Source organism: Penicillium subrubescens (assembly GCF_028828155.1).
Source record: "Penicillium subrubescens strain IBT 31985 chromosome Unknown utg000007l_segment0_segment0, whole genome shotgun sequence".
Taxonomy (NCBI): Eukaryota; Fungi; Ascomycota; class Eurotiomycetes; order Eurotiales; family Aspergillaceae; genus Penicillium; species Penicillium subrubescens.
Window position 1 is genome coordinate 2917541 of NW_026643157.1, and position 26277 is coordinate 2943817.

The 26277-nt window shown below is 51.0% G+C and overlaps 12 protein-coding genes across 12 annotated transcripts; 5 read left to right on the forward strand and 7 right to left on the reverse strand.

Moving 5' to 3' along the window:
• Positions 1 to 117: 117 nt before the first annotated feature.
• On the reverse strand, positions 118 to 1931 carry N7473_010820 (PEX28-32 family peroxisomal membrane protein; the record flags this gene model as incomplete). The annotated part of the gene is made up of 3 exons (XM_057156759.1): positions 118 to 485; positions 512 to 723; positions 754 to 1931. 3 exons carry the CDS (start codon positions 1929 to 1931, stop codon positions 118 to 120), a joined length of 1758 nt encoding a protein of 585 aa, XP_057005414.1.
• A 668-nt stretch (positions 1932 to 2599) lies between these two features.
• N7473_010821 (import motor complex subunit PAM16) lies at positions 2600 to 3608 on the forward strand. Its single transcript, XM_057156760.1, has 2 exons — positions 2600 to 2666; positions 2754 to 3608. The coding sequence occupies exons 1-2, from the start codon at positions 2664 to 2666 to the stop codon at positions 3156 to 3158; spliced, it is 408 nt and encodes a 135-aa protein (XP_057005415.1). The 5' UTR covers positions 2600 to 2663; the 3' UTR covers positions 3159 to 3608.
• A 502-nt stretch (positions 3609 to 4110) lies between these two features.
• On the forward strand, positions 4111 to 5532 carry N7473_010822 (D-arabinose 1-dehydrogenase (NAD(P)(+)) ARA2; the record flags this gene model as incomplete). Its single annotated transcript, XM_057156761.1, has 1 exon — positions 4111 to 5532. One exon carries the CDS (start codon positions 4111 to 4113, stop codon positions 5530 to 5532), a length of 1422 nt encoding a protein of 473 aa, XP_057005416.1.
• A 991-nt stretch (positions 5533 to 6523) lies between these two features.
• Positions 6524 to 8543, reverse strand: N7473_010823 (putative topoisomerase family protein TRF4; the record flags this gene model as incomplete). The annotated part of the gene is made up of 3 exons (XM_057156762.1): positions 6524 to 6937; positions 6998 to 7685; positions 7744 to 8543. 3 exons carry the CDS (start codon positions 8541 to 8543, stop codon positions 6524 to 6526), a joined length of 1902 nt encoding a protein of 633 aa, XP_057005417.1.
• A 360-nt stretch (positions 8544 to 8903) lies between these two features.
• Positions 8904 to 9974, reverse strand: N7473_010824 (GFA family protein; the record flags this gene model as incomplete). The annotated part of the gene is made up of 1 exon (XM_057156763.1): positions 8904 to 9974. One exon carries the CDS (start codon positions 9972 to 9974, stop codon positions 8904 to 8906), a length of 1071 nt encoding a protein of 356 aa, XP_057005418.1.
• Positions 9975 to 10235: 261 nt separating this feature from the next.
• On the forward strand, positions 10236 to 11136 carry N7473_010825 (uncharacterized protein). The gene is made up of 3 exons (XM_057156764.1): positions 10236 to 10443; positions 10490 to 10719; positions 10818 to 11136. Exons 1-3 carry the CDS (start codon positions 10440 to 10442, stop codon positions 10821 to 10823), a joined length of 240 nt encoding a protein of 79 aa, XP_057005419.1. The 5' UTR covers positions 10236 to 10439; the 3' UTR covers positions 10824 to 11136.
• Positions 11137 to 14481: 3345 nt separating this feature from the next.
• On the reverse strand, positions 14482 to 16686 carry N7473_010826 (uncharacterized protein). Its single transcript, XM_057156765.1, has 3 exons — positions 16571 to 16686; positions 15476 to 16426; positions 14482 to 15418 (listed from the first exon to the last, which is right to left on the reverse strand). The coding sequence occupies exons 1-3, from the start codon at positions 16668 to 16670 to the stop codon at positions 14772 to 14774; spliced, it is 1698 nt and encodes a 565-aa protein (XP_057005420.1). The 5' UTR covers positions 16671 to 16686; the 3' UTR covers positions 14482 to 14771.
• A 131-nt stretch (positions 16687 to 16817) lies between these two features.
• Positions 16818 to 18042, forward strand: N7473_010827 (replication termination factor 2). Its single transcript, XM_057156766.1, has 3 exons — positions 16818 to 16857; positions 16923 to 17412; positions 17476 to 18042. The coding sequence occupies exons 1-3, from the start codon at positions 16838 to 16840 to the stop codon at positions 17908 to 17910; spliced, it is 945 nt and encodes a 314-aa protein (XP_057005421.1). The 5' UTR covers positions 16818 to 16837; the 3' UTR covers positions 17911 to 18042.
• Positions 18043 to 18345: 303 nt separating this feature from the next.
• On the reverse strand, positions 18346 to 19592 carry N7473_010828 (mitochondrial 54S ribosomal mL50 protein; the record flags this gene model as incomplete). The annotated part of the gene is made up of 3 exons (XM_057156767.1): positions 18346 to 18663; positions 18725 to 19088; positions 19198 to 19592. The coding sequence occupies 3 exons, from the start codon at positions 19590 to 19592 to the stop codon at positions 18346 to 18348; spliced, it is 1077 nt and encodes a 358-aa protein (XP_057005422.1).
• A 1673-nt stretch (positions 19593 to 21265) lies between these two features.
• N7473_010829 (3-ketoacyl-CoA thiolase peroxisomal) lies at positions 21266 to 22507 on the reverse strand (the record flags this gene model as incomplete). The annotated part of the gene is made up of 1 exon (XM_057156768.1): positions 21266 to 22507. One exon carries the CDS (start codon positions 22505 to 22507, stop codon positions 21266 to 21268), a length of 1242 nt encoding a protein of 413 aa, XP_057005423.1.
• Positions 22508 to 23735: 1228 nt separating this feature from the next.
• N7473_010830 (putative sulfite oxidase) lies at positions 23736 to 25039 on the forward strand (the record flags this gene model as incomplete). The annotated part of the gene is made up of 3 exons (XM_057156769.1): positions 23736 to 23821; positions 23934 to 24363; positions 24440 to 25039. 3 exons carry the CDS (start codon positions 23736 to 23738, stop codon positions 25037 to 25039), a joined length of 1116 nt encoding a protein of 371 aa, XP_057005424.1.
• A 216-nt stretch (positions 25040 to 25255) lies between these two features.
• Positions 25256 to 25959, reverse strand: N7473_010831 (uncharacterized protein). Its single transcript, XM_057156770.1, has 2 exons — positions 25826 to 25959; positions 25256 to 25740 (listed from the first exon to the last, which is right to left on the reverse strand). Exons 1-2 carry the CDS (start codon positions 25920 to 25922, stop codon positions 25448 to 25450), a joined length of 390 nt encoding a protein of 129 aa, XP_057005425.1. The 5' UTR covers positions 25923 to 25959; the 3' UTR covers positions 25256 to 25447.
• Between the last annotated feature and the right edge of the window lie 318 nt (positions 25960 to 26277).

The following is a 26277-nucleotide window of genomic DNA, read 5'->3' on the forward strand; positions in this document are numbered from 1 at the left end:
GGAAATAAATCCCGAAATATGATAGAGAAGTAAGGAATCAAACAGTATCACTACACTGTCACTGAAAAAGGGGGTATGGTATGTGTGTAACAGCGAAATTCGCAACAACGGTCATTGTCAACTCAAAGCCATTTGTACTTCATCACTTAATCCCATTTCCCTCTCAGCACGTTCCGTTCCCCCCGCAGCCCTCGTACTCCATTTATCATGTCGATCGTGCGAACTCGCCATTTCCTTCTCGCGCGTACTAGCACTATCACTCGTCGCCATACTTCCTTCCCGAACACTATACTGCGATTGTCGGCGGGTATTCTGGATACTAACTGGTCGCGCGGGCGTGCCTCGACCACTTCCAGCGCCGCCGGTGGCGTCGGAAAAATTGGCGCTGGTTGTGCGGCCGGCGTCGATGGAGCCGCCGCTGCTGGTGCGCTCTTTGCTGCTTTCTTTGCTGCTGTCTTTGCTGCCGAACCAGCGTCGACGACGGGCTTTCAGGGGTGTGTGGGGGAGAGACTGTTTGTCTCGGGGTCGGAGTCTTTTTTGTCTTTTTCTTGTTCTTTTTCTCTTTCTAGGGCTTGTGTGAGACTGGAGACGGCTTCTGAGGGACCGTCTTGCTGGGTGTCTACCAGCTCGGCATCACGATACCACTTGCGGCGGCGTGTGTACCGGTCCCATCCGTCCTGTCCTCGGCGACCATCGTTCCACTGAAAATGGTCAGAAATGATACTGTGGTCACAATACTAGAGAGAAACATACCTTGTTGTCATAGTAGATCCATCCTTCACTCGGGCCCTTGGAATCGGATTTCCCATTGCCCGAGTTATCACCCCTTCAACACGCCATTCACTACCCTCAACCCAGCGCCATTTCGCGTCTCCAGTTTGTACATCCGGTAACTCAAACTTGTCCTTGGGCAGAACAGTGTTGAGGTGCTCATCTGTCCAGGGACCGCGCTCGGCTGGGAATAGCGAATAGGTCCACCCAATACCGAGCCACCGGCGCTGGTTCTCGTACACAACAAATGTGAAACGCACACCAGATCCATTTCCCCGTCGCCGAGTTGAGATATTCAACCCCATACCTTGGACCGCAGACTTCTGGGGTGTGTGCGGGCCATCCGCTACAGACAACCCCGTGATTATAGAAACGAGTCGGCGCACCGCTCGCGAGCGCCATAAGATAACACGTGAGACGCGAGCTGGCCTCGAGTGGTAGGTGAGGATGATAGTTCCAACGCACATGACAACGCGCCGGGTGGTGATTATGTAGAATGGAGGAAGTGTGAGTATGATCCAGACGGGGGTGACCAAAAGAATGCGAATGAAAAGCGCCGTGAGGGCTGGGCGTGTCGTCGCTGAGGTAGGTGTCCGCTGTGTAGATAGGAAATCGGTCAAATCGAGCAAGGGTTCAAGCAGGATATGGCACCTCGTAGTCAAAGTGCGCAAGGTCTCCACGATATCGTCCAAGCTCTTCTGGTGACGGGTAACCTCGGCCGAAGCTTTCCGCCGATGCTTCTCACCCGTTGACGTAGTCGACGACAGAGGCGAATAGCGACGGCCATACATGCCGAGAATCAACCCAACCACTACAAGTATCGGACCTGCATAGAGAATAATGGCATCGCTATACAGAACCACCGTCCAAAAGGTGGCCACGAGCAAGAAGCTCTGCCACGGATCCCCCGTTGTCCATGTGAGGAGACCGACCAGTTTATTCAGAGGGAGAAGGAATGGATGCGAGTATGCGAGAGCTCGGGTGATGGCTGGCGGCGTTGCCACCAGCAGAGGTGATTTGCGATGCACGATGATGCTGGAACGCTGCCGCGACGTCGAGGCCGAACCCGCGATCGTTGAAGGAGAGAAGGCAGCGATCGTTGGGGGTAGGGAGGAGTCGGCCTGGCCATCCTGCGGCTGCGATGCGGGTGCCATGGACATCCACGGGAGATCTTCTGTTGGAGCATGAGCATGAGCAACGCGCTGGGGCAGTAAATTAAGGGGAGGGAGAATGTAGAGAAGGACGTACCGAGAGCTGCCATCCAATTATGACGACGTCATAGGGTGCGGATTCAGCTCATGAGGCTGGTGGGTGTTGCATTCTCTTATATAGTAGCCTTAAGCGAGCTGGAAGAGAGGTTCGTCTCGGTCTAAAAAGCTGATCTGCGGGGATCAACGGGGGGGACATGTGACTCTCCGGTGTCAAGTACCTAGGCGTCGGTGTGATGCCGAGTACAAAAGGATGTACTTTATTATACTCTGGTAAGATATATCTTGTTATTTCTTCTCTTTGTAGAAAGATAAAAGATATATTGCTACTATTACTTTGCAATATGAACCACTCTTCAACTATTGTGAACTCCCTATGGGGTAGACAGTCAAGACATCCAAACATTTGCCTTTTCTTTTAGCAGGCTTCCATCAAACAGCTCATGTGTAAACCATGAGAAGAATACTCAAAACTATTATCTTCCAATATGCAGTATCAAACATAGACATATTTCCAGTCATCATGCTTATATGTACCATATTGTTGGGGTTCGGCATCTCAGTTGCATAGTTGCAACTCGCCGACTCCCGACGCTAAAACGCGCCGCCCGAAATTTTCCCTTTCTTCCTCTTTCCACCTCCTTGTGATCATCGCCTTTGGACACCTCCACAACCCCCGTCGACATGGTAAGAATTCTCCTAACCTTCAATTCTGACTACCTACATATTCTCCTCTGAAATCAAAATTCTAATTCCCATTCTCCCTCCCCCCAGGCTCACCGCATCGTCACCCAAGTCGTCGTTACCGGAGCCCGGGTCTTCGGCCGCGCCTTCGCCGAAGCCTACAAGCAGGCCCAGGCCTCTGGCAAATATGCTGCGCAGAAGAAGGGTGGAGGTAGCGCTTTCACCTCTTCGGGTCTGACCCTCGACGAGGCCTGCAAGATTCTCAACGTCAAGCCCCCGGCCGGCGGCGAAACCAGCCTCGAGCATGTCATGGAGCGATTCAAGAAGTTGTTCGACCTGAACGATCCCCAGAAGGGTGGCAGTTTCTACCTGCAGAGCAAGATCTTGCGAGCACGCGAGCGCATAGAGATGGAGGTTCGCGAGGCAGAGCGGAAGGCGGCTACGGACAAGGAATTGCGCGAGGGTTGGAATCCCAAGGTCTACAAGGACCGGTGAAGTGACGGACAACCTTGATCGCTTCGATCGATCCAATATGCCTCATTATCGAACCATATTTTCCCTCCTCGCGCCGCGGCGACAACCTCTGCGTGTACGATTGAGTGGAATTTTTGCGGCACACACAACCACCACACCGCAGTCCTCTCGTCCTTTTTGATTTGGCATAGCACGGCGTTTTTGGGTTCTTGCGGGAAAGAGGTCTTATTTCATTAGAGTGAAGGATTTCTCCTTGGTTCCAGGGTCATTCTCTTTGGCATGGGGAGTCATCGCCTCTTTCGATGCGATTTCTTCTCTTTCCCTTTCAGACCTCCGGGTCTTCTCTGTGTATACCATCTGCGAGTCTTGTTTCCATTGCCTCAACCTCACCCCCCTTCTCCACTCTGATTTGGACCCGGAAAGGAAAATCATGTACTATAGCTGTATACTTGCACATGTTTGAATGGCCGATTTGATTACATTTATCTGTCTATTACCTATACACAGTATGTCATTGTCTGCAGAGTCCCCCGTATGCCCGAGCACAGACTTGGTTTTTTTTGCCACCGCCGGTTGGCTATCAGTTTCATCCAGCAAAAGTCCTGATGACTTGCAGGAACACATCTTGATAAACCATTTGAAGATGCACCGTCCAAAATCTCAACCCATCCGATCCTTTTTCATCCAGAGATGTCTAGGATAGGCTCATCAGGCCCCAGAGTATCATCGGCCGCATGGCGCCATCGGGGAGCGGAGCCGGGACAATTTCTCGATTCCGATCTCCTTTTCGATCTCGATTCGATTCTCGGGAATAAGAAAACTTGCCCCTCCACCACGCCGACCACCATGATGAATTGATCTTTCCCTTAAGAATCACTCCTTTCCCCTTCCATCTCTCAACTTCTCCCTCTCAATACACCATCCGACACCACTCACACCTACCCTCTTCCCCCTACTTCTCCGGACAGAAACCATGCGGCCTTCCACCCCGCTATCCGCGGACCTGCCCCCGCTGATAATGGGCACAGCGACATTCAACTCGCAATACAACGCAGACCCCTTCGCCCTCCCAACAACCGAACTAGTCCACCGCGCCCTCTCCCGCGGCGTCCGCGCCTTCGATACATCCCCCTACTACGGCCCCGCCGAAGAACTCCTTGGCCGCGCCCTAGCCACCGATTTCGTCCAGACCAATTTCCCCCGCGAGTCATACCGACTCCTAACGAAAGTCGGGCGTATCGCAGGCGAGTCCTTCGATTACTCCCCAACCTGGATCAGACACAGCGTGCGCCGCAGTCTGCGCCGTCTACACACAACATATCTCGACGTCGTATACTGCCACGATGTGGAATTCGTGTCACCGGAAGAAGTCCTCGTCGCCATAAGGGAATTGCGCCGACTACGCGATGAAGAGGGTCTTCTCCGATACGTCGGTATCTCAGGATACCCCGTTGACGTGCTAAGCTCGCTGGCGGAAATGATTCTCCGGGAAACCGGCGAACCACTAGACATCGTCATGTCCTACGCAAACTACACCTTGCAAAATACCCGGCTGCGCTCGCTAGCACTACCGCGACTCCTCGCTGCAGGCGTAGACGTCGTACCCAATGCCTCCCCACTGGGAATGGGTCTTCTCCGTCGAGACGGTGTCCCCATCGGATCAATGGGCGATTTCCACCCCGCGCCAGACGGTTTACGCACCGCCATCCACGCCGCTGCGAACCGCACCGCACAAAGCGGCGAGAAACTCGAGGTCGTTGCGATTCGGTTCGCGCTCGAGTCCTGGCTACGCGCTGGCGCGAAGGCGGGGGCCCTTGGTGCACCGCTTGCTCGGTCCGCGGATGCGGATCCGGGCTTTTTGTCTGTTGCTAATATGGGTACGGGGCGGAGACTTGGTGTTAGTGTGATGGGTGTTAGTAATATTGCTGAGTTGGACGAGACGTTGCGCGTTTGGCATAGTATCTTGGATGGACTGGAGAGTTGGGACGAGGATGATGAGGAATCCGAGTTCGATGTTGAGAATCACTTGTTGGAAACTGGTCCGAGTACAGCGGATGTGGATAAGCCTCAGACCGACGGCGCTATCGCTCCATCTGCAATCCTCACCCCCTCCGAAGGTCTCATCACAGATCGCGCATGGTCTCATACCCGCCGCACGAAAATTCTGCACCTCGCCAAGGAAGTCCGTGACGTCCTTGGTGCGGAATGGGTAGATTATGTCTGGGCCAGTCCACCACCAGATTTCAAGAATACCCTCTCAGACGAACATCTCGCTGGAATGAGGGTTTTCGAGGATGAAGAAGCCGCGGGCAAGATGCTAGCTTCGCCTGCAGAGTTTGTTCGGGATGAGCGCATGTTGACGCCGCCGCTAGATGCGGATGCACAGTTGGCGTAGGATGTAGATACGGTGGTTTGTGGCTTGGGGGTGTAGAATATGTTCTTGTTTTTGACTTGGTGTTTTGTTGCAGAGCTATGCAAGATATAACTCGAATTGCCCGGTTCTTGCGTGGATACATGGATTTCCTGAATAGTATCGGGATCACATATAATAAAAACGAACGGTTATTATGATGATCGTAAGCTAAGGTTCCCTTCCCACCCTGAAATTCCATCCACCTCAGGTTATGTCAAGTTAGTACAAAATTACCATTTCAATCCCAATACTCGATGACCTCCCCAGTCGCACTTTCCCCATCCGCCAAGAGCACCAACAAACCCCAAAGCCCCACATCCTCTCCAAGAAATCGCATATAGCACTTTCTTGATGAGAAAGGAGGGAAGGGGGAAGGTGGGAGGGAGCAAGAAAGCAGCATTTAAAGCCAGCGCAGGTCGCCGCGGAGGACGGATCCCACATATGCCGGGCCAAGTTTCCATTGGAGTCACTAAAACAAGATCAAGACAGTTAAATACCTTATCCATGTCTTTCTCCTCGAGCTGTACTCAGGAAGACAGACAGAAAAGATAGATTCAATTCGGTCCGTGATATCAATGTAAAGAGTCGTCAATTCTCGTCTGAATGACCAGTCTTAACAGGCGCGGATACCGCACATGTCATATGACAAGTCAACCCGAAACTAAAAGTTCATGGCGACGCTAATTCATTTCCTAGATGTAAGTAGTACAGTCCCTCATTCAAAGGAATTGGATACTCATGTCCCCATTCGCAAGGGAGAGGGGACAAACAAAAAAAACGCAGACAGACCTTGCCGTGGAAAACGTCAAGGCCACACGCTGAAAGGAAGAATCCGCCCGCCAAACACCATCAAATGTAAATGCCATTTCTCCATCTCCTGGCTCCATCGAAAAACTAAGAGGGGGTATCGAACGCATAACCGAGTGTAAGAAGGGCATAAAAAATGCAAGGGAACTCGTCGAGGTCGTCAAGACTACGGCACAGCGGTGCAACAAGTCGAGGAGTCAGGCTTAGGCTCGCATGCCTGGTCCGGGACGCATGTTTCGAGGTCCGGTGGGAGGAGGCGGAGGGGGGACTCGCCGACAGGAAGAGGTGGCGGCGGTGGTGGAGACTGTCGATACCGCGCGAATTGGGGAGCCGTGTCGAAAACATGGCGAAGCTGGTCCCGTTGGTCAAGGTACTCGTCGTAATTGGCTGCAATGATGGCTTCCAGGATACTGGCATTCCGGCTGCCGCGATCATTGATCCAGTCGATTCGGTCCCTAAGAGCCCAATATGCGTGGCGGAATGATCTGAAGATCAGGCCAATCTCTTTGGTACCGCCGGAGATATCGTTCGAGGAATTGTTCGGATCCTCAATCGTCAGACGATCCCTGTTCTCGAAGACCTGTACAAGAGAATTTCATAAGCAGATGAATCACTCTACTTGCGTCATGGGCGGGCTTACCTTGTTGTAGTACCCCGGAGGATTCATGCGAATGCCAGTTTTCTCAAAATTAAAGGCCCTGCCATAGAAATGGAAGAAGTCGAGCAAGAGACTACCAATATTGCGCTCCTGGTTTCTTGGCATGTGCTGAAGAAGGCTTGTCACGATACAAGTGATGGAGAACCCACCGAGACCACCAGTCGGAACTTCATTCAACCCTCGAAGAAGCAGGAACTGCTTAATGACCGAAACGACGACAGGCATCGCAGGGTACTGTTGCTTCCATTCTTGGAAAGTTTTGTTGGCAAGCACACCACTGTCATTGTCAAAGGATAGATCAATGCGCAGGCCAGTCAGCTTATCGACCCATTTCAGAATTGGCACTCGCGCACCTGCGATGGCCTCCACCGTGCCATCCACAGCAAGGCCCGAAGTCCTGACGAAACCAGCAAACGCATAAATCTGACCCTTTCTTTCTCCAAATGCCCGGATACCGGTCTTCACAAAAGACGTAGAGAGGAGGACGAGATCGATATCGGCTGTGGGAAGATACAAACCGGATGCAAAGGATCCGAACGGCTGGATTTGAATACCCGAGTAACGCTTCTGGAATGCTCTTTCGAGCCGATCCACGATATCCTGGCGGACAATCTGCTCGAATTGACATGGCTTGACCCAATTGTAGAAAGAAAGTACCTCGTTGTGGAGTCTGGGTAAAATGTGAGTGAGCGTGACGACTACCAGTCATGGTGGGGGTGTGAGCGTACCTGGTCGTAGTGTCCAACGGAGTGACTGTATCCATCCACGGTGTGGGATCCTGGTCTCTCAGAGGCATCCAATCATCGAGAATCGATGCGTCCATCTTGAACCGTCTCAATGGCTTTCCAGTCTTTGTAGTCAATGGCTTGGGCTGGTCATCTCGAGTCCGCTTGCGAGACGCGACAGCCGATTGCTTGATTTCCATCCCCTTCGGTCCCTTGGGTGCATTCATAGGCGGTTGATTCTCCTGCTTGACGGGCGCGCCTGCATCGTCACCGATCGCGCCGAGCGAGATAAAGTCCACATTGTCAACCACGGCATCGTTCGCCTTCGGCTGGACGGCGGCCAGCCGTGCTTTCCTAATCAATTTCACAAAGTCGACGCGCTTGTGCTGACTGTCATCTGGCGGGGGAAGCGCAGTGTAGGGGTCAGGGTTGGACCACTTGGGCGGAGGAGGAGCGGGTGCGGGAATAGCTGCGAGGATGGGCTGAGCGGCGTCGACATTCCCATCCAAAGCCACAACGCGCTTCTTCCGTGGACGTGCCTCGGAATCAGACTCGCCATCGTCAGAGAGATCCATTTCGGCTTCTTCGCTGTCGCTAAGGTCGTTGATCGATGCGAACTTCGGAGCGGGCTTGGGTCCTGTTTCAGGGAACAGCAGCTCGGGCGTGGGCTCCCTCATGCCTCTTAGCAATGGGCGCTCTGATGTCGGACGGGGCGGGGGACGAAATGTGAATTCAGGCTTGGAGTATTGACTGCGAGGGCCTCTGGGAGGACCACTCCCGCGAAACTGGAATGGCGGAGGCATTGCTGAACGCGCACAGTCAAGGCTGAGATGTCGGAGACGCGACGAACGCAACAATGGCGAGACACTCTGATATGCAGAACAGGGTCCAATAAGGTGTGTATATATATTACGCCGAATAGGGCGGGTACTAACCAGCAATCAACTCAAAACAGGAGCACTGAGTGCAGCAATGGGAAGGAGGTAGTCGAGGTTGAACTGGGATGAAGTTTCCCAACTTCGAAAAAAGAAAGAGCGAACGGCAGAATCCACACGACCCAAAGGCGGGCAAACATTTCGCCATGCTGATTGGCTTCTGATTCCCTGATCTGTGACTGATACTACTTATGTCTTTCCACGAGGTTCTCAATGGATTTACATCATTTAATGCTGCTTTGCATACTGTTGTAGGCCCTCTTCCAACAGCTTCACCAAATCTTTCTGTACCGCCATTTCTGCAAAACTGACACGCCCAGTAGCCCAATCCAACAAGTCTTCTGATCGTGCATGTCTCCCCCGAATTAACCCAGCACTTACATCGATCACGGTTGGCCGTCCATCATTATGCCAGAAAACTGTCGCACCACAATGGTCACAGAATTCCCGATAGACCCCTGGTGAGCTCTTATATTGTCTCATCGTGCCATGGCCAAATGTGAGAGAGGATCCATCCGCATTGACGATGTTTGATTTAGGGATGAAGGCCCAGACTTGAATGGGAAAACCACTGTGTAATCGACAGGAAGCACAAGCACAGGTTCCCGCCAGATATTTGGTGTTTCCCTTGCGCAGGAACCATTTGACATCGGCATCGTTGTCCAGATCAGCATATCCTGAGTTGTAGGGCATCAAGAGATCACTCCACTGTGACCAGGCCTGAGTGGAAGATGCATCTGGGGGTGTGATGAAGAAGTCAATCCCTCCACAGTGGCATCGTGCCTGCAGCTTGTTCTGACCCTGCAGACTATCCGAAGATTCTAGTGGTGTCTTTTGCATTGCATCACCTCCTGTTTCAGACAATTCGGGAGGTCCTGATGGTGCCTGCAATCTGCAGCTTATGTCGGTAGCAGGCCATCCGAGGAGATATACACTCAACCCACCATCTCCTGTGTCACCAACCTTCCAATGCTGGATGGAGTGAACTGCAGGTGTATCTTCTGCTACCAATACCCCAGAGGCTACAAAATATCGGCCACTGGGCTTGGACTGGGCGAAGACATGAGCACCACAGGTCCGACAGAAGAAGCGGCTCACATGAGGGGATTCCTGGTACTCTTGGAGAGTTTCCAAGGCAGGCGGCTTATGCTGCATGAGGTAATATGAGGTACAGAGCAGGCCTGTCGCAGCGCGACAGCTGTTGCAATGACATAGCTGGAGCTGAGTGTGGTCGGTGGTAGGGTCCAGCTGGATGGACAACCTTGTCTCTCCACAAAGGCAAGTAATCGAAGTGGTCATCCCGGCGAGTATAACTGTTGTCGGATAGGTAATCAGCTCCAATGATACCGGCGATTGTGCTGGCAGTAATATCCTGTATAAATTAGAGCCTTTCAAACTGACTTTGGTGATGCTGTCAATTGTGTTGTACAAGCTCTGTTAGTTAGTAATCGTGCGTCAGGATATGTGCTCAGGCGGGGTAACAAGTGCGCAAATGTGCTCGTAGTTGCGACATTCCGCCCCTCTCAATGGCTCTCATAGTCACTAGGGAGGTCACAGCCTAGTTACTGTAGGGGACCTCAACCTTGAAACCCGGGAAGTCACGGGCGGCCCGCCGTCTATAAGAGCAGTCGGGCCCAAAAATGATTCCCACCCCACCATCATCACACCACTCCAAACTTCCTCCCTCCACAACTCCCACCACTCACACTACCAACCACAAGCTCTCTCAGCTCTTTTTCTCAAAAAGAACCACTCTCCATCAAAATGGGTACGTAAACCCTCACATCTAACCTACTACATCTTGCCCTTCACAGGCAGCACCCAGCACCCTGCACCCTCTTTACCCGATCCCAGCATAGCCTATGGGCTATGGCTCATGGCGGGGTTCATGGCGGGGTTTCAATGTTCACAACCCTCCTCGTATTCCCGAGTCTCAAGTTCCATTCAGCCTCCAGTATCGCTGACGAGTACCACATCAGGTCCCGACCACACTTGCAGCTGCGGTGCTTCGTGCCAGTGCCCTGCCGGCGCTTGCCAGTGCCCCGTAAGTAACCTCCTCCATCCCCCTCTTTATCGCACCTCGTTATCAAATCACCCAGTTGGCTAACGAACCCTCCCCCGCTTTTCCGTTCCCGGGTACAGAAGTAAATCAACACACTTCTACCTATCCAACGGTGCTTGCTGCTTGCAGAGTTACCAGTGGGAAATATCGCAAATCGCTTTCGCTGAATTTCCTTTCTTCTTTTCGACCGAGATGCAGCGCGGGGGATATGCGGGCTGGATGATGTGACGATCAGCTGAATCGGATGCCGAGGCTTCCGTTTCATGGCTTTCTTTTTTGTGCTGTTGCTTTAGTGCAAGCTTGCAAACTAGAGAGAAATTCAGAATCGAGTTGATTTTGATCGACTGAGGTCAATCTTGACGATCGGCGGTTGCTGAGATACTTTTATTCCTGATTTCCTAGGTACCTTGTGGACATTTGACCCGATCTTTGGGTCGGTAGACTCGGCGGGGTGGCACGAGCTTAACCCGAGTGCAGTAGTAGAGAGACGGGGGTGTTATCATTGGCATCGGGGATCGAGACAGAGTCTGCCACGACGGTATTGCATGGATAGACAGGCGACCCTTGTTCATAGCTGGAGATTGTACCCGGGTGATACACTGATCTTGACATATAAGAGCGGTAACTACTTGTGATCTTTTCTCAGTGGTTCATGATAAAAAACCGGGAAAATATCGGAAGGAAAAGGCGAGAATGGAATAAAGATCCTATCTCTTTTTTCTTGGATATCATCCAGTATGTGTAAGGTATAGTAGATGAGATGTGTGAGCAGACTTGTTCCCGGAGAAGCTTGCATCCTGAGAATAACCGTATTAGAAGTCACAAGAGACATTAGAGGAGACGGACTACTTGTAGTAAATCGAAAACCGAGATTATGCTCCATGGTCTCGTCTTCCATACCATCAATCCCATGAACATCGAACTACTCGCCGAATTCCATGACCTGGGTATAGCTACTGCCTCCCAAACGTACCCTCTACACATTAGACCTTGAGCTCGTCTTCGCAACAAACTATACCTCGGCTTTGATCTTACTGGCTTTCTAACCACCCTTCCCAGTATTCAGTATCTAACATCCATCCTTAACTATGCTCATATGCTACCAGTACCTATACCTACGACAGCCCTACACACTCTCCCTACCCTTACCCAGCAAGCGATGCAATCCGAACTGTCTTTCTCAGGCCAACAACGCATCGGAGCTAATAGCCTGGGCGCCGAGGAATCTGATCACCCATCCACCAATTATAACCTTTCGACGTGCATATCGGGAGGGTCCGTGGCACAGACAGGGTATGATATGCTCCGGTAGCTTCGAGCTATCATGCAGCTCGAGTCCACTTTGGCCCAGATACAGTACTCAGTTGGGCAGCCTGCCCGGTTTTGTAGAAGTAAATTCTTCGACTGCGTACGAGACGGTGTAGGATGTAGAGTAAAGAGGTGGAGATTTATTCTGTGTGGGTCAAAATGCCTGACTTTGATGGATCTTGGGCCTGTATGAACGGGTTGCAAGCGCACTAGGTTTCCGGTGAACGCGGTCATCTTGCAAGTTTGGTTATCAGATCTCAATTAGGTACAGTACTCTGCAAACCGGATACCTTGCTATGTACATTGTAGCGTGTACCTAGTTAAAGCTATGAATCTGATCCCGTAATACCTACCTGCTCTCCTCTTCCGTTCCTCAGCAATATCCAGCTTTGATATACTCCCTCCATCAAGAAGTAATTCACCTACACGCTTAACAAACAATCAAACACATAGCAAACACATAAATGAATACCTCGACTCCACCCCAGCGTAAAGGAAAACCATGCACCTCAGTATCCAGGACTCCCCAGCCCTAACCTACCAATAAGCCCTCGCACCGCCCCTCCTCCAAGGTCCTCAATCCTGCCCCAAACACCCGCACCCTCATAGGCTGCCTCGAGTCCCCGACAGGCTCTGCACCGCTCCTGGCGCCGAAAATAATTCCCTTCTGGAATACCCTTTTCCCCGGTTGCCTGGCAAGCTACATGTATGACTGTACCCATGAGGTAATGCAGACCCGTTTCCGAAGAGTGGATCTGGTGAACGACTGTACGAAGAATAGGTGGATCGACACAGAGCTCGCGAAGGGCGGTTCTTGTCACTGTGACATGACTAGTACTCCGTGATGATCGGCTATGTTTGAGGCGAGAAGGAGTAATGGTACGGTGTTTGTCTACGCATGCTCGTCTTCGTACTCGAGGCTGCACATCGTGATAACTTCTCTTCACGGTCCAGCCAGAAAAAGAAACCCCGAGACGGAAGCTGAGAGAAGAGAGTAGCTCCATAATCGTAAGACCGGGAGTTAGCCTGGGTGTCAGGGTGACTGCCCAATATCTCGCCCGGGTAAGCTCCATCCAGGCTCTTAAATAACGCATGGAGCGGACCCACGCCTTACGAGTATGCCTAACAGCACCGGGCCGCCGATAGACTCCTGCTGCTTAATAGAGGATAGTCAGAGATCGAATACTACTACTCTGTTCTCCGATCAGGGACATAGAGCTACACTCCCCTAGTAAGTTCCTTCATAAGCCAGTCCAAACGAACCTGCCACAAACGCCCACATCGCCATCCACATAATCCTTACCTATGCCCATCCGAGTATCGCCAGTCGCGTAGATCCGCATTAATCCCAGCCCGAAATCCGCAAGAAAACAGATCGGGGTACAGTACTGCGAAACCCCACCTACCAGGGCCCGGGCATGCCGCACATACCCAGACCCTCACATATTGGCCCAGATCACAGCAAAAGAAATCCGTCTACTAGGCAGAGCGTCAGAGCACACGCTGTTGGCTGGGGCGGGTAGCGCGTGAGGAACAGCAGAGTGGAGATACTCGGAGCTGGGAGGGGCAAGAGCGTATAGTTGCATGGGGGCTTGGGGTGGCATTTGACTCGACCACGCGATGCTAATGGGGGGGGCGGGTATGCTGATAGGATGGGGTATTAGAGATGGTCGAATAATATGATGGCAAGATATACTGGATCAGGAAATGGGAACCAGGAAAAGAAAAAGAAATAATGGGAATATTATTGTTGGTTGGTTTGTTGTATACTGCACGCTCCATACGTCAAGTAGAAAGCCAGAAGAGGGGAAAGAGAGGCTCGTGGGGAGATGTGGAAATGCCCTTGCCCTTCAAGTATAAAACCAGCCCTGTTCCTCCTGGATCTTGTCAATAGAACACCAAGCTACCAAATCTCGAATCTCAGAATCATTCCAACAAACTCTTTCGTGGTCTTATCCCATCACCAACAAACAAATATCACCATGTCTCCCTGCTCCTGCTCCTCTTGCTCCTGCAGCAACGACTGCAATGGCTGCTCTTGCTCCACCTGCGGTGTATGTATCTCCCTATCTATCTAGGGCTAACGCCAAGGCCTATCTTGAAGTCTTGTCTTGTCTTGAACTGTTCTGATTTATTTCTACCAGCACTAAGCCAGCTCATACACCATCGCCGCCGCCACCCTCCTCCAACACGACAACACATACCAGGCCCGGTATCCCGCTGCTATCGAATTAAGATAGCTTCGGAATTGGGAATCTGCTCTTTCAAGTGTGTGTGTTGAGTCATCGCCATCGAGATGTCTCCCTGTTTGCACCATCTGATGGGATTGTTGGGGTCTTGAAGATGGGGTAGGGTTTCAGTCGCTAGTTATTGCTGTGTCCGAATTTGTGTCTGTGTTTTTGGGCTTTGTGTCTTGCGAGTATATTTATTCTCAATATGCATTGCCTTTTTCATACATAAGTCGTTTCTATTTTTGTAGTCTGTAGATCTCGAGTATGGATGTTGTCTATGAACGGTAGGTAGGCAGCACGGGGTGGAAGCTACGATCTATAACGGAGGTAGCTGGAAGCAATTTGAATGAGAAAACAGTTCGCTTTAATTTACTTGAGAAAACCTCTAGATGTATGATGATAAACACTCCCGGTACGGAGGATGTGAAAACTGAACAAAGAATATCAAACAGCAGGCCTGGGTAGAAGCCCACATCTTATATCAGAATCAAAACGTTACAGCTCATCCTTCGAGCGAGGAGTACCATCCTCTTCGCCACCAGCACAAACAGCTGGGGTGGTCACAAGCATCGAGTAGACACACTTTTCATCCTCAGCCGTCTTCAAAATCTCGTTCTCCTCACCGCACTCCAAAACGACCTTGGTAGACCGATTAGGTCCGTTCCAGCAGTGCTGGCCGCGGTCATACTCGATGGCAATCTTCTCGACGGAGACGATCTCGCCGGCGTCGTTCAGCTCTTCAACGACAGTAGAGCTAATCCGAGTGAACTTGCCCATGGAGGTAGAAGAGCCGCCCTTCTTGGAAATCTGCTTGGTACCCTCCAGGAAACAGTGCTCGTAGGTGTACTCGCCCGCGTCCCTGGAAATGCACTGGCCCTTGAGGGCACGGAAAATGCCAGCGGGGCCATATTCCGTTTCGAGATCGGCCCGTTGATCGCGGAGCTTATTCTTCAGGTCTCGCAGTGTGTCTTCCTGGGACTTGAGAGCGTCGCGAGCCTGAATCACGGCCTTGGATTCGGATGGAGAGTCCCCATCGCGTTTAGCCAGGATGCCGCTAGACTCCAGGAAGGATCGCAAGGAAACGACCTTGTCTTCAATGAACTCGACAAGAGACGGGGGAAGATAGGCTGCAAGCTTGTAAACTGTACTTTTGTTAGTTCCATACACCCTCAATCCCAGGATACACATTTGAACCTTACCCAAGTCGGTATCATTGCAGCCATCCTCTTCCTTCTCCCAGTGCTCCCAATGAATCCCAGAGTCCTCGCCATCAGCCTTGGCAATCTCATCCAAATCACGATCCCGCGCTTGATTGGTGCTCTCGGTCACTTCACGGGCGGCATAGTCCTCCCAGCTGCGCACAGCGCGCTTGACACCCTCATCGTTGAAGTTAGGATTGTACTCAATCTTGAACTTGGTCAGGATCTCCTCGAGCTCCTTCAACCGCGATTGAGTCTCGTCTCTCTGTTGACGGACCTCCAGCAGCGCATCGCGCAGCTCATCAACTCGAGCCTTTGCAATACCTGCCAGAGCATTGACCTTACCCTTACCCTTGCCACTGGTCCGGACAATCTTGCGCTCCGCATCCTCGACAGCTTTGAGTTCAACCTCGAGAGCCTCCACCTTAACCTCCGCACCCTTAATCTCGGCTTCCAAGCGGATGACATGATCCTCAATCTCCTGCTGCTGACGCCCAGCATCCACAAGCAGAGCCTTCTTCTTCTTCAGCGCAGCAGTCATGGACTTTTGGTGCTGCTCTTCCTGTTTCCGCCACTGCTTGCCAATTTCCTTGCAGCGGTCCTCGCACTTGGCACCACCAACACGGGCCCATTCGTCACTTCCGTCACAGCATTGTTCGTAATCGCAGATTCCGTCGTTAACACGTTGGAAAGGTACGAATGATGGTCGGTGGCCCTTGTTTTTACAGTAAAATCCAGGCAACACAGCCCCAATTTCATCTTCGCCTTTTCCTAGCCGATCCGCAACTCCCAATGGAGAGTTACGTGAGAGGTGCGAGCAAGCTGAAGTGCCGGGCTCGTCACTGCCATCGGGACAATCGCAAAAGTCATCGTTGACGGCGGAGAAGGGAATCTGGACGGAGGGATTCGAGATACAAGTGAACGTATTTGAATCCTGGTAGTACTTGGCAACTTTCGAGCCTCATAGTTAGCACATGAAAGACTATCAATTTTAAGAAGAAAATGGTGATATGCCACCCAATTGATTGTCCGCCAGCTGTGGACACCTCGTCGTCCGGGGGTGGGGATAATCATCAGGGACTAATAGTCACTCACATTCTGGGGCTACACCCCGAGGACGAGCAGTTTTGTCGCTGCTAGCTCGGGCACCAGACCCGGCCACAGCCAGCAGAAAAAGCGACTGAGGGAGTCTCATGATTGAGGCATTGAGCTGGGGAGTGTGGAGAGAGCTTCCGGCCAGCTGTTGATATGCGGGATCTAATCGGACGCTGAGTCAGCGCTTTATCTTTGCCCAGGTCTTTATCAGCGGTGGTGGCAATAATCTGATCATCTGCGACAACATCGTCAAACTCAGCAGCCAATATGGGTAATGACGGTGGAAGGTGAGTTTTTTACCTCTCTTCTCTGGCCCTATCACTCTTCAAACTAACTCAGTCTCGAACTACAGTATTCCAACCCGCCGCGAGCTCGTTCGGGAAGCCGCCCGCGCGCCCACCACAGCGCAAATCAAAGAGACCCAGCGCGAACAGCAAGAGCATAGCTGGACAACATGCCCGCTCTCACACAAGGCACTAGCACGGCCGGTAGTTTCAGATAGTGTTGGAAACCTATACAATAAAGATGCCGTGCTACAATTCCTACTCCCCGGCGACGACGGCGAGGGCATCAGCTCCAAGTCCGATTGCGAGGAGGTTCTATGTGGACGGGTGAAAGGTCTTCGTGATGTTGTCGAGTTGCATTTTGAAATCGACACCGAGTTGAGTGAGCATCCGTCAGACCGTGCCAATGCGCACCGTCATAAGCGCCGTGAGGGTTGGATCTGCCCGATCACTGCGAAGGCATTGGGTCCCAGCGTCAAGTCTGTCTACCTTGTGCCGTGCGGGCATGTCTTTGCCGAGGAGGCTATCCAGCAGCTCAAGGGGGATAAGTGCCTGCAGGTGAGTATCTTTATCTACCTCAACGAACGTAACATGTATCAAAGTATCTAACATGTTCTTTAGTGCAACGAGTCCTACACCGAAGACAATATCATTCCCATTCTCCCCACAAAAGAAGCCGACAAAGAGCGCCTTATGGCCCGCGGCGCCAAATTGGCTGAGCAAGGCCTTACACATTCCCTCAAGAAAGCCCCCGGTTCGAAGAAGCGCAAGAAGCACCCCACCGAGAGCTCCACGGATGCGCCCAGAGCCACCGCTACGGCCACAACTTCTGCATCGGTGTCTAAATCAAACGGCGCCGGTAATGGTATTAAGAACTCTGCGACAGCTTCGCTGACTGCCCGCGTTCTGAATGAGGAGAATGAGAAAAATAAGAAGCGAAAGACGACGGGTCGTAATGAGAACATTGATAGCTTGTTCACGAAGGATAAGAAGGATGGTGCAAAGGCAGATTTTATGACTCGCGGATTCTCTATTCCGGCTTCGGCGAGGAGGTAGTTCGATCTTCAAGGGTGTTACTCTGTTTTTGTCTGGAGTTTTGGAGCAGGTTGTTACTCGGGTTTCTCCTTGGCGGTTGGTGCCATCTCATGATAGCCACGATGCGTGCTTATATCTAGCACTGTACAATCCAATCTTATTCATCTTAAACGTTCAAAGTTTCCTCTTCGAGCTCTCTTTTCCAATGTCGTTTGATACCTCTCATAATGTTTTGAATTCAATCAACGGCTCAAACAGTAAATCCACAAATGCAATTGAAAAAAGTGCTTCTAGTATACACGAATAATGTCTTGCTATCAAAACAAAGCAACCCATAATACAGGTCACGAAGGAACCATTTCCCAGCTCCATTTCTCCACATCTTTACACTGATAAGACGCTCATGGCTGAAATTTTCATCCTCGCCAATAGCGTAGTCATATCTCTCCCTCGGCATTATGACTTTTCAAAGCGGAATCCAGCATTGTTGGCGCCACGAATGTTCAACCCTCTGCGGTAGAACTCGGAGACAATGGCCTTCTTCCGGCCATGGTCCTCGTCGATCTGGCTCTTCTTCAGACGCTTCGGGCTGAACTTGACGTTGGCCGGGAGTTGCCCGCTAGCAGCCTTCTTGCTCAAGACCTTGGTGACCTGGATAGGCTTCTCCTTCAATGGGGTAGCCATTCCGGTCAGAATGTCACCAACGGTCCAGGATGTGGTGATAGCCTTGTCGGAGATGCGGCGACCGAGAAGCTGGGAGAATCGCTTGATGAACTGGAATGAGGGAGAGTGTTAGTGCAATGTCTTCATAATTGCGAGAGGAAGTGAAACGTACGGCAAATTTGAGTTCCGGGTCGGCGAGGGACAGACTGCGGTGCGTGTCCTCCTTGCTAGACTTGTCAGTGACCAGGGTTTCCGACGGCTCAACCTTGACTGTGGACTCTCCACCAATCTGGTTAAACACGAAGAGAAGTGCTTCCATGTTCTGCTGGCTTGAGAATCGGAGAGCACCGTTCCATTGCTGAGGGCTGGATGCATCCACGTAGCAAGAGTCAAGCATCTGCAGGATTTGGGGGTTGTGGCGGGGAACATCGCAGATGCTGGTCAGAGGCTTGCCCAGCATGCTCATCAAACATAGTTCCACTGTGGTTTGGTGAAGAGCGTAAAGGACGGATCGAGACCTCACGTCGGCGCCGTACCTAGAGATGCCAATGGGTTAGGATGAGTTTATTGATCTAATCAGGGGACTGCGGACTCCGGCAGAGCCTAACTCCTAGAATTAGGATACAGCGCTGAGAGAAAACGTACCGGGCATATTTATCAGCCTTGCGAGTCCCCTCCTGAATCCATTTGTCCTTCTGAAGATAACCGATGGCCTGCAGCCCATCCCAGGTCTCCGCTTGCTCGTAATCCTCCGTTGCCAGAACCTGTGATTTATGGGTCTCACCCTTGGCCAGCTCCTGCTCGGGCTCAACACCACGCGCAAGTTGTGACTCGCCGGTATATGGGTCTGCGGCACCGGGGGGCTTCTCTGTGTTCCAGAGCTTGCTGCGGGTTCGCTCGAGGAAGGACGGGGAATCGGAGGATGCGTAGCGGCGGAATTGGCGGGCGAGGGGGGAGATGCCTCGAGGTGCGACTTCTTGTCTGCAGTTTGAGCAGACATACAATGCCTCCCGGAAGGGGAGACGTAGGGCGGGTCGCATTGTGGTGGTGTGCGTGCTGCTGAGGCTTCAATGTACGGCAACTTTTGCGCGGCGAGACAAATCTTTGGATATTGGTCACGTGAGCCCACGCATGCCCGTGACCCACCCTCTTCTACTATACGTCTCACGATAAACATGGGCAACAAGAATTTATCATATTATTTGGCTAGCTGAAGTGATCCCTAGTCTATGAATAATACATAATTTTATCCACGAGTCACAGCCTATTGGTAGGTCCCTTCGAACCAATTTAGTCGGGGTATCCTCTGCAGCGAACATACAAGATATGAACACTAACAAGAATGGAGTAAATGGCACTCTTTTGTATAGATCTAATTGAATCAAGATAGAGCCTGAGTTTCAAGAACTGTTTTAAATCGAGTCATTTCATCGCCTCCATTATATGGATTCGAGAGGACATCAACGCGTATCTCATTGACTGGCATCTCGCAGATCCAATGGTAAACACCGTTAAACCATACGCAACAAATCCCTTAAAGCTGAGCTTTGGGTTCTTAGTAATTCCCATACAAACTCAATCTTGTGGTAAATCCTAGAGTGTTGAGTTCAGAATCGTCCTTATGTGGCTCAAAACCACCCACGCACTGCACTCGGCCTATCCTAAAGCAGCGAGAAACGAGCCGGTGTCATCCACAGAGGTCTTATGCAGCGGTTTTAAATCGTCTAACACCTGAAGCTTGAGACTTCCTGGTGGCAAGAAACAATCCGCGAGCCGAATTCTGCGGCAACATCGTTGCCGCAAAGTGAAGGGGCAACGTCAGGCCCTATATCTTTAGGTTCGAGTCATTGTACAGCAATCGTAGATCCTGTATTTAAGAGCCTTTCCGTGATTGCGTGGGCCTAGGCGACCTCCTCAGGCCCAATGCCTATGGCGCTAGCACTTTCCTTCATGCCTAGGCTGCCCCCGATGGCCCTGCAGACGACTCTCTGACCCCAACTACCGAGACCGCCCAGTTTCAAGAAATCTGGCGGGCTAGGCGTGCAATCCAACAAATTGAGAAAGGAGTAAGGAAAACCTAGAATTGAGCATATAGAGCATAAAGCGGAACGTAGTAAGTTTAGTATCAAAGGGGTAGGTCTCCCTAGGAGTTTGGAGAGAGAGGTGAGAGTATGTATGTTTAAGAGTGAGGTGATAATAAAGAGGGTATAAGATTTTAATGAGGTGATAATAAGCTGACAGTGGTATATTGACTCACTTAGGTCAATACTTTGTGATATCAGAATCCATTTTGGCGTAGGCACACATTCAAGAGAATTCCAGGACTGATACTTAACACATTTATCGAGACTGAGATATAAGAGGCCCATCTAAGCCTACCAACGCAAAATAATTATGGAGCCTGTGTCCAGTAATTACGGAACTAATGTTGTTGATTGACTTGCGAATAGATTATCAAGAGTATAGGATTTGCTATTCGACCTGGTAGATAATGGTCATGGCAACTAGGATAGGGATGATCTTTAGTTTTGAGATAAAGAATATTACTTTCAATTACAAAACACCCGGACACTACTGAAGGAAGGAGTGAAGTTGAAAATGAATCATTGTACGCGAAATGTATATACACATGCATCGCTCATATCATAGTATAACATAAAGTAAAAACACAACAATTAAGGAGAAAGCCCCAGCGTCGAAAAAGGCCTTTTTTTTACTCGCGAACAAACATACCAGCCATACCCATACCGGTACCAATGCACATGCTAACCACACCAATATCCTGGCCACTGCGCTCCAACTCGGGCAGCAGATCAGCCAGCTGGCGGGCACCGGTAGCACCGAGAGGGTGACCGATAGCAATAGCACCGCCGTTAGGGTTAACCTTGGCCTCGTCAATGCCCACCTTGCGGATACTGTACAAAGCCTGGGAAGCGAAAGCCTCGTTGATCTCCCAAACACCGACATCGGCGACACTCAGACCGGTGTTGGCGAGCAACTTAGGGATAGCAACGGCAGGACCAACACCCATCTCATCGGGGGCACAGCCAGCCACGGCGGTGGCGACCCAACGAGCCTTGATAGAGCCGGACAGACCAAGCTCCTCGGCGGTAGAGCGGCGCATCAGCAGAGCGGCGGCGGCACCGTCGCTGACCTGGGAACTGTTACCGGCGGTGCTGGCGCCGTCAGCGGCGAAGGCGGGCTTGAGGGAGGCCATCTTCTCAACGGAGATGTTATGGCGGATACCGTCGTCCTGGGAGACGGTGATCTCCTCGGGGGCAGCGTCGGGGTTCTCGGCGGAGTAGGACTTTGTCGTGACGGGGACGATCTCACTGTCGAAGCGGCCGGCCTTCTGTGCGGCGGAGGCCTTGTGGTGCGAGGCAGCGGCAAAAGCGTCCTGGTCCGCGCGGGAGATACCGTAGCGCGAGGCGACGTTCTCAGAGGTAATACCCATAGGCATGATGCAGTCCCGGGCATCCTTAGAGGGGGAGTCCTTCAGCTCAGGCCAGAGGACGGTGGGGATGGCGCGGGAGCCGTAGTTGCGAGTCATAGACTCCATACCACCACCGACACCGACGTTGATGGCACCGGCGCGGATGCCGTAGGAAACAGCCGTGATGGCGGCCAGACCGGACGAGCACTGGCGGTTGATAGTGTTGAAAGGCACCGAGTGAGGGAAACCGGCGTGGATCTGGGCCATGCGGCCGGCCTTGGCGCCACCGAGCTCCTGCAATACGGAGCCGATGGTGACCTCTTCGATCATGGCAGGGTCGAGGTTGGGGTTGGCCTTCAATGTGGCGCGGAGAACATGGGAGAGCAGCTCTTCGGGGTAGGCATCCTTGAAGCCACCCTTCTTAGCACGGGTGACGGGGGTACGCAGGGAGGACAGAATGACAATGTCGTTGGGGGTCTTCTGGAGCACCTGCTTGAGGCCACGGGGGATTGGTGAGGCCATGACTGCGAGTGGATTTGTTGAAGTTCGGTGAAGTGTGTAGATATCGCCGAGCTAGCTGATTTACTCGGTGGATTCTCGGTGACTGGTCGCGAGTGCAATTGCGATGCTGTCGTGTGTCCGAGGGGTAGAATTGGACTCGTTCTGTACACTATACACAATGACCGTGAGGATGAAAGAGAATGAAGAAAGAAAGAATCAAAAAGACTAAAAGCAATTCAAGCAACCAAAAATTCCCCAAGCCATCCTCTCCGCGGCAAGCGGATCTTAAGGGAAATGCCGGGAGCAACCCCGGGTTTCGGAAGTAGACAGAGTTGGCCACTCCCGTCGTTGGACGTCCAGCGGGCCCGGCACGAAATCTCGGTTAAGGGCTCTCCCGCAAGAAGATGAAAGAGGCAACGCAACTCCATGGGTCACTAGATCAAACTCTTTTTTTAACACTGATATACCGATAGAATATGAATACCATATACAAATCATCTATGATTTCAACTCTATGTTTCTAGAAAGAAACAATATACAACCAGTTTGCATCTCCCGTCGATTCCCCCACTGCGAGCCGACTCGGCTGCTTATGTGATCTTCGGATCGGGTCTTCGGGACTCAAGCCGAAGTGGTCGGAATTAAGAATTATACTGGCAGTGGAAGATAACCATAATCTAGAAATTTATATCTCCATGGAGAATATACAGTATGCAGATCCCAGGCAGGAGGATGTTGATCAGTGGGGGGGATTCATTGCTAATTGGAAACTCCAGGGTGATCAGTCACCTATAGACATCGAAAAGCTACAATTTGGATTGCTCACAGCAGCAGAATACTGTGTGCGGTTTCCAAGATGGAAACATGGACTCTCTGTATCAATTCTGTTGTATATGGTCCTGGCATGAGCTGCATGTAACCATAAAATTGGGATAATGTCGATTTTCAAAACCTGATGCACAGATGCTCAAGCTCCCAGTAGGGGTCCATGAGTGAACCAGAGATCCCCGAGGTCAAAATCAAGAAGTTTAAATTGCCGTGGAATAAAATTCTTGCTCACTTAAAGCGTTGCTCTTCGGCGATAACGGATAAGGAGCTATACTGTTCCCCTCATCGTCCAGGATTACATATTGTATCGTCCGATGACGTCATGAATAAAGACATTGTGCATATGGTCAATCATGTACGATCGCAGACCATACATCGGACGGATACCCAAAGGCTATAATTTCGGGTGGAAGGATGCAAAATGACCAGTCCAGAGAGCACCAAGAAAGCCGAATCTTCTGACCAGCCTCTAAACCGGGAGCCTTCAGCAAAGGTCCTGGTGGATCAGTACGTTCAAGAGCTCAGCACACCATATCCAAACTCACACTACGTTATGATCGTATAATGAAGATTCCCGAATAACAAATGACTACAGTTTTCTGACTCCACAAGACATTAGCTACGACCGTAACCACGGTCCAATCCCCCACATCAACAACGAAGGCCACTTTATCCGCGTCGGCGGTCTTGTCAAGAACCCACTATTACTCAGTGTGAACCAGCTACGTTCCGAATTCACCCAACATGAAGTAACCTGCGCACTTGAATGCGCCGGAAACAGACGACATACGATGCGCACGCTCATTAAAGAAGTCCAGGGCATTGACTGGGGCGATGCGGCGATCATGAATTGCAAATGGAAAGGGCCTCGTCTTCGAGATGTGATTCTCCATGCTGGTTTACGGGTGGATGTCACTGATCCAACTCGTGAATTCCATGTAGCATTTGCTTCTTATCAGGCAAAGTGTCAAGAAGAGGAGTGGTTTGAGGCTAGCGTTCCGCTGGGGATGTGTCTGGAGATTGAAAGGGATGCTATTCTAGCACTTGAAGTGAGACTCTTGATCTTTCTCTTCCCGGCTTGATCTTGTTTGATATGGTAATCATTAACGGGTCTCTATATCATAGGTAAATGATACCACTCTTGAGAGCAATCACGGGTATCCCGTTCGCGTCGTTCTCCCCGGTATCGTGGGTGTTCGATGGGTAAAATGGCTTGACCATATCATAATCCAAGACCACGAGTCACGCAATATCTACCAACAACGCGATTACAAAGTCCTTCCTCCGGCGGCCGTGGACACTGAATCTGCGAAGAAGTATTGGGAGGAGACTCCACCCATGTACGACATCCCGATCAATTCTGCCATCGCGGTTCCAGCTGATGGCGAGACGGTGACATTATCCTCGACCGGTACAGTTCAAGTAAAGGGTTATGCTATTCCACAAGGTGTGAGTGGACCTGTAACTCGTGTTCAGGTGTCCGGAGATGGTGGTGACTCGTGGGTAGATGCGCAATTAAACGACTCGGAGAAGAGTATGAAGTGGAGCTGGGCATTGTGGACGGCGAACCTTAAGTTGCCCCCTGGTGTACAACGGGAGATTTTGAGTTGCGCCACGGATGCAGGACTTAATTCGCAGGAGTGCGAGCATTCGCAGTGGAATTTGAGAGGGGTTGGGTATAGTGGGTATGGTCGAGTGAGAGATTTGACGGTTGTTGAAGGATAGTCTGGACGAAAGGGCTTCCCCATTTATGGCGACAGAGTATAAGCCATACGATTCCAAATTTCATTTGGATACCAAACGAACTTCATGAACCTACCGTTGGGTACTTTTTTATTGCTGCAAATATCAAGTGAGACTTTCCGACGGGTCGATCAATTCCAATCATAAGAGACACGCAGACCCTTTGTCCTGAAAAGAATGATATAATTTTCTCATGATCCTCCTCATCTCAAGATGGTCCTAAATTCCGGGTACAGACTAAGGAAAGGATATTATAATCCCTCAAACAGCATGGCTAGTAAACAGGCTCAAGTCCCCACAATGCTCAGAGACAAACCAAACCATAACCCACCAATCATCCCTCCCAAAAAAACCCCCAGTATAATCAATTAATATAAGCCTCACGAAGGTCTACCCAACATGAAGTCCCTTCTTAATCCAACGCGGAATATGCCAAGTACTATTCACATGATTCTGAGGAATCATCCTCATCCTCCCACAATCCATCATGTGAGTCCTTGAGACCTTCAAACCCCGCAAATCATAAAATGTTTTCCTACACCAGGGACAACTCGCATCACGCGAGAGAATCCATGAATCTATGCATGGCTTATGGAATATATGGCCACACGGTAACTGGCGGAACATGGAGGCAGCCTCCATGTTTTCGAAGCATAGATCACATTCACTGGGGAATGAAACATCTGAGCAGAAGAAAGGCCATCAGTATAAGTCCGGGGTGTAGGGTGAGGGAGATGAATATCATGATGTAAGCCAAGTGGCGCGTACCAGTGTTTAAATATTCGCATTTTACATAGCATGGCATACGTGCCAACTCGATATCTTTGGCGCTGAGCGGGCCGCGCGTGCTTGTTGATTTCTGCATCTTGAAGTAGAGCTTGTGATAATTCTCTGGGTAGGATAGGATGTACGAGAGAGTAATGTCATCTACGTGAGTAAGCTGCAGTCTTACATCCTCTTATATAAGAATGCCTACTACTACTGGTACGGTAAAAGGTCATCTGGTGTAGATTGCGTGGCTCCAAATGACTAACTTTAATTCTTCATGTTGACGTCGATGCGGCGGTGCTCCCGAGATTGTCATTGGTTGAATAGTATCGCTTAAGTAGGCTACATACAGATCGGCCGGTCCGGCACCGAAAGTACCGTCCCTCGTCTAATATTTCCGAGGGAATATGTAAGCTAAAGGGTCCAGATTTTGAGTTTCATTGCGCTAGTTC

Bases quoted from the DNA above. Each gene is read 5' to 3' on its own strand.
- N7473_010826 (XM_057156765.1), bottom strand. From the start codon at position 16,670: ATGAGACTCCCTCAGTCGCTTTTTCTGCTGGCTGTGGCCGGGTCTGGT. The intron at 16,427-16,570 runs GTGAGTGACTAT...GAGGCTCGAAAG, and splicing joins TCGGGGTGTAGCCCCAGAAT to TTGCCAAGTACTACCAGGAT. The intron at 15,419-15,475 runs GTAAGGTTCAAA...ACAAAAGTACAG, and splicing joins CTGCAATGATACCGACTTGG to TTTACAAGCTTGCAGCCTAT.
- N7473_010827 (XM_057156766.1), top strand. From the start codon at position 16,838: ATGGGTAATGACGGTGGAAG. The intron at 16,858-16,922 runs GTGAGTTTTTTA...CTCGAACTACAG, and splicing joins ATGGGTAATGACGGTGGAAG to TATTCCAACCCGCCGCGAGC. The intron at 17,413-17,475 runs GTGAGTATCTTT...CATGTTCTTTAG, and splicing joins AGGGGGATAAGTGCCTGCAG to TGCAACGAGTCCTACACCGA.
- N7473_010831 (XM_057156770.1), bottom strand. From the start codon at position 25,922: ATGCAGAAATCAACAAGCACGCGCGGCCCGCTCAGCGCCAAAGATATC. The intron at 25,741-25,825 runs GTACGCGCCACT...TCTTCTGCTCAG, and splicing joins ATGCGAATATTTAAACACTG to ATGTTTCATTCCCCAGTGAA.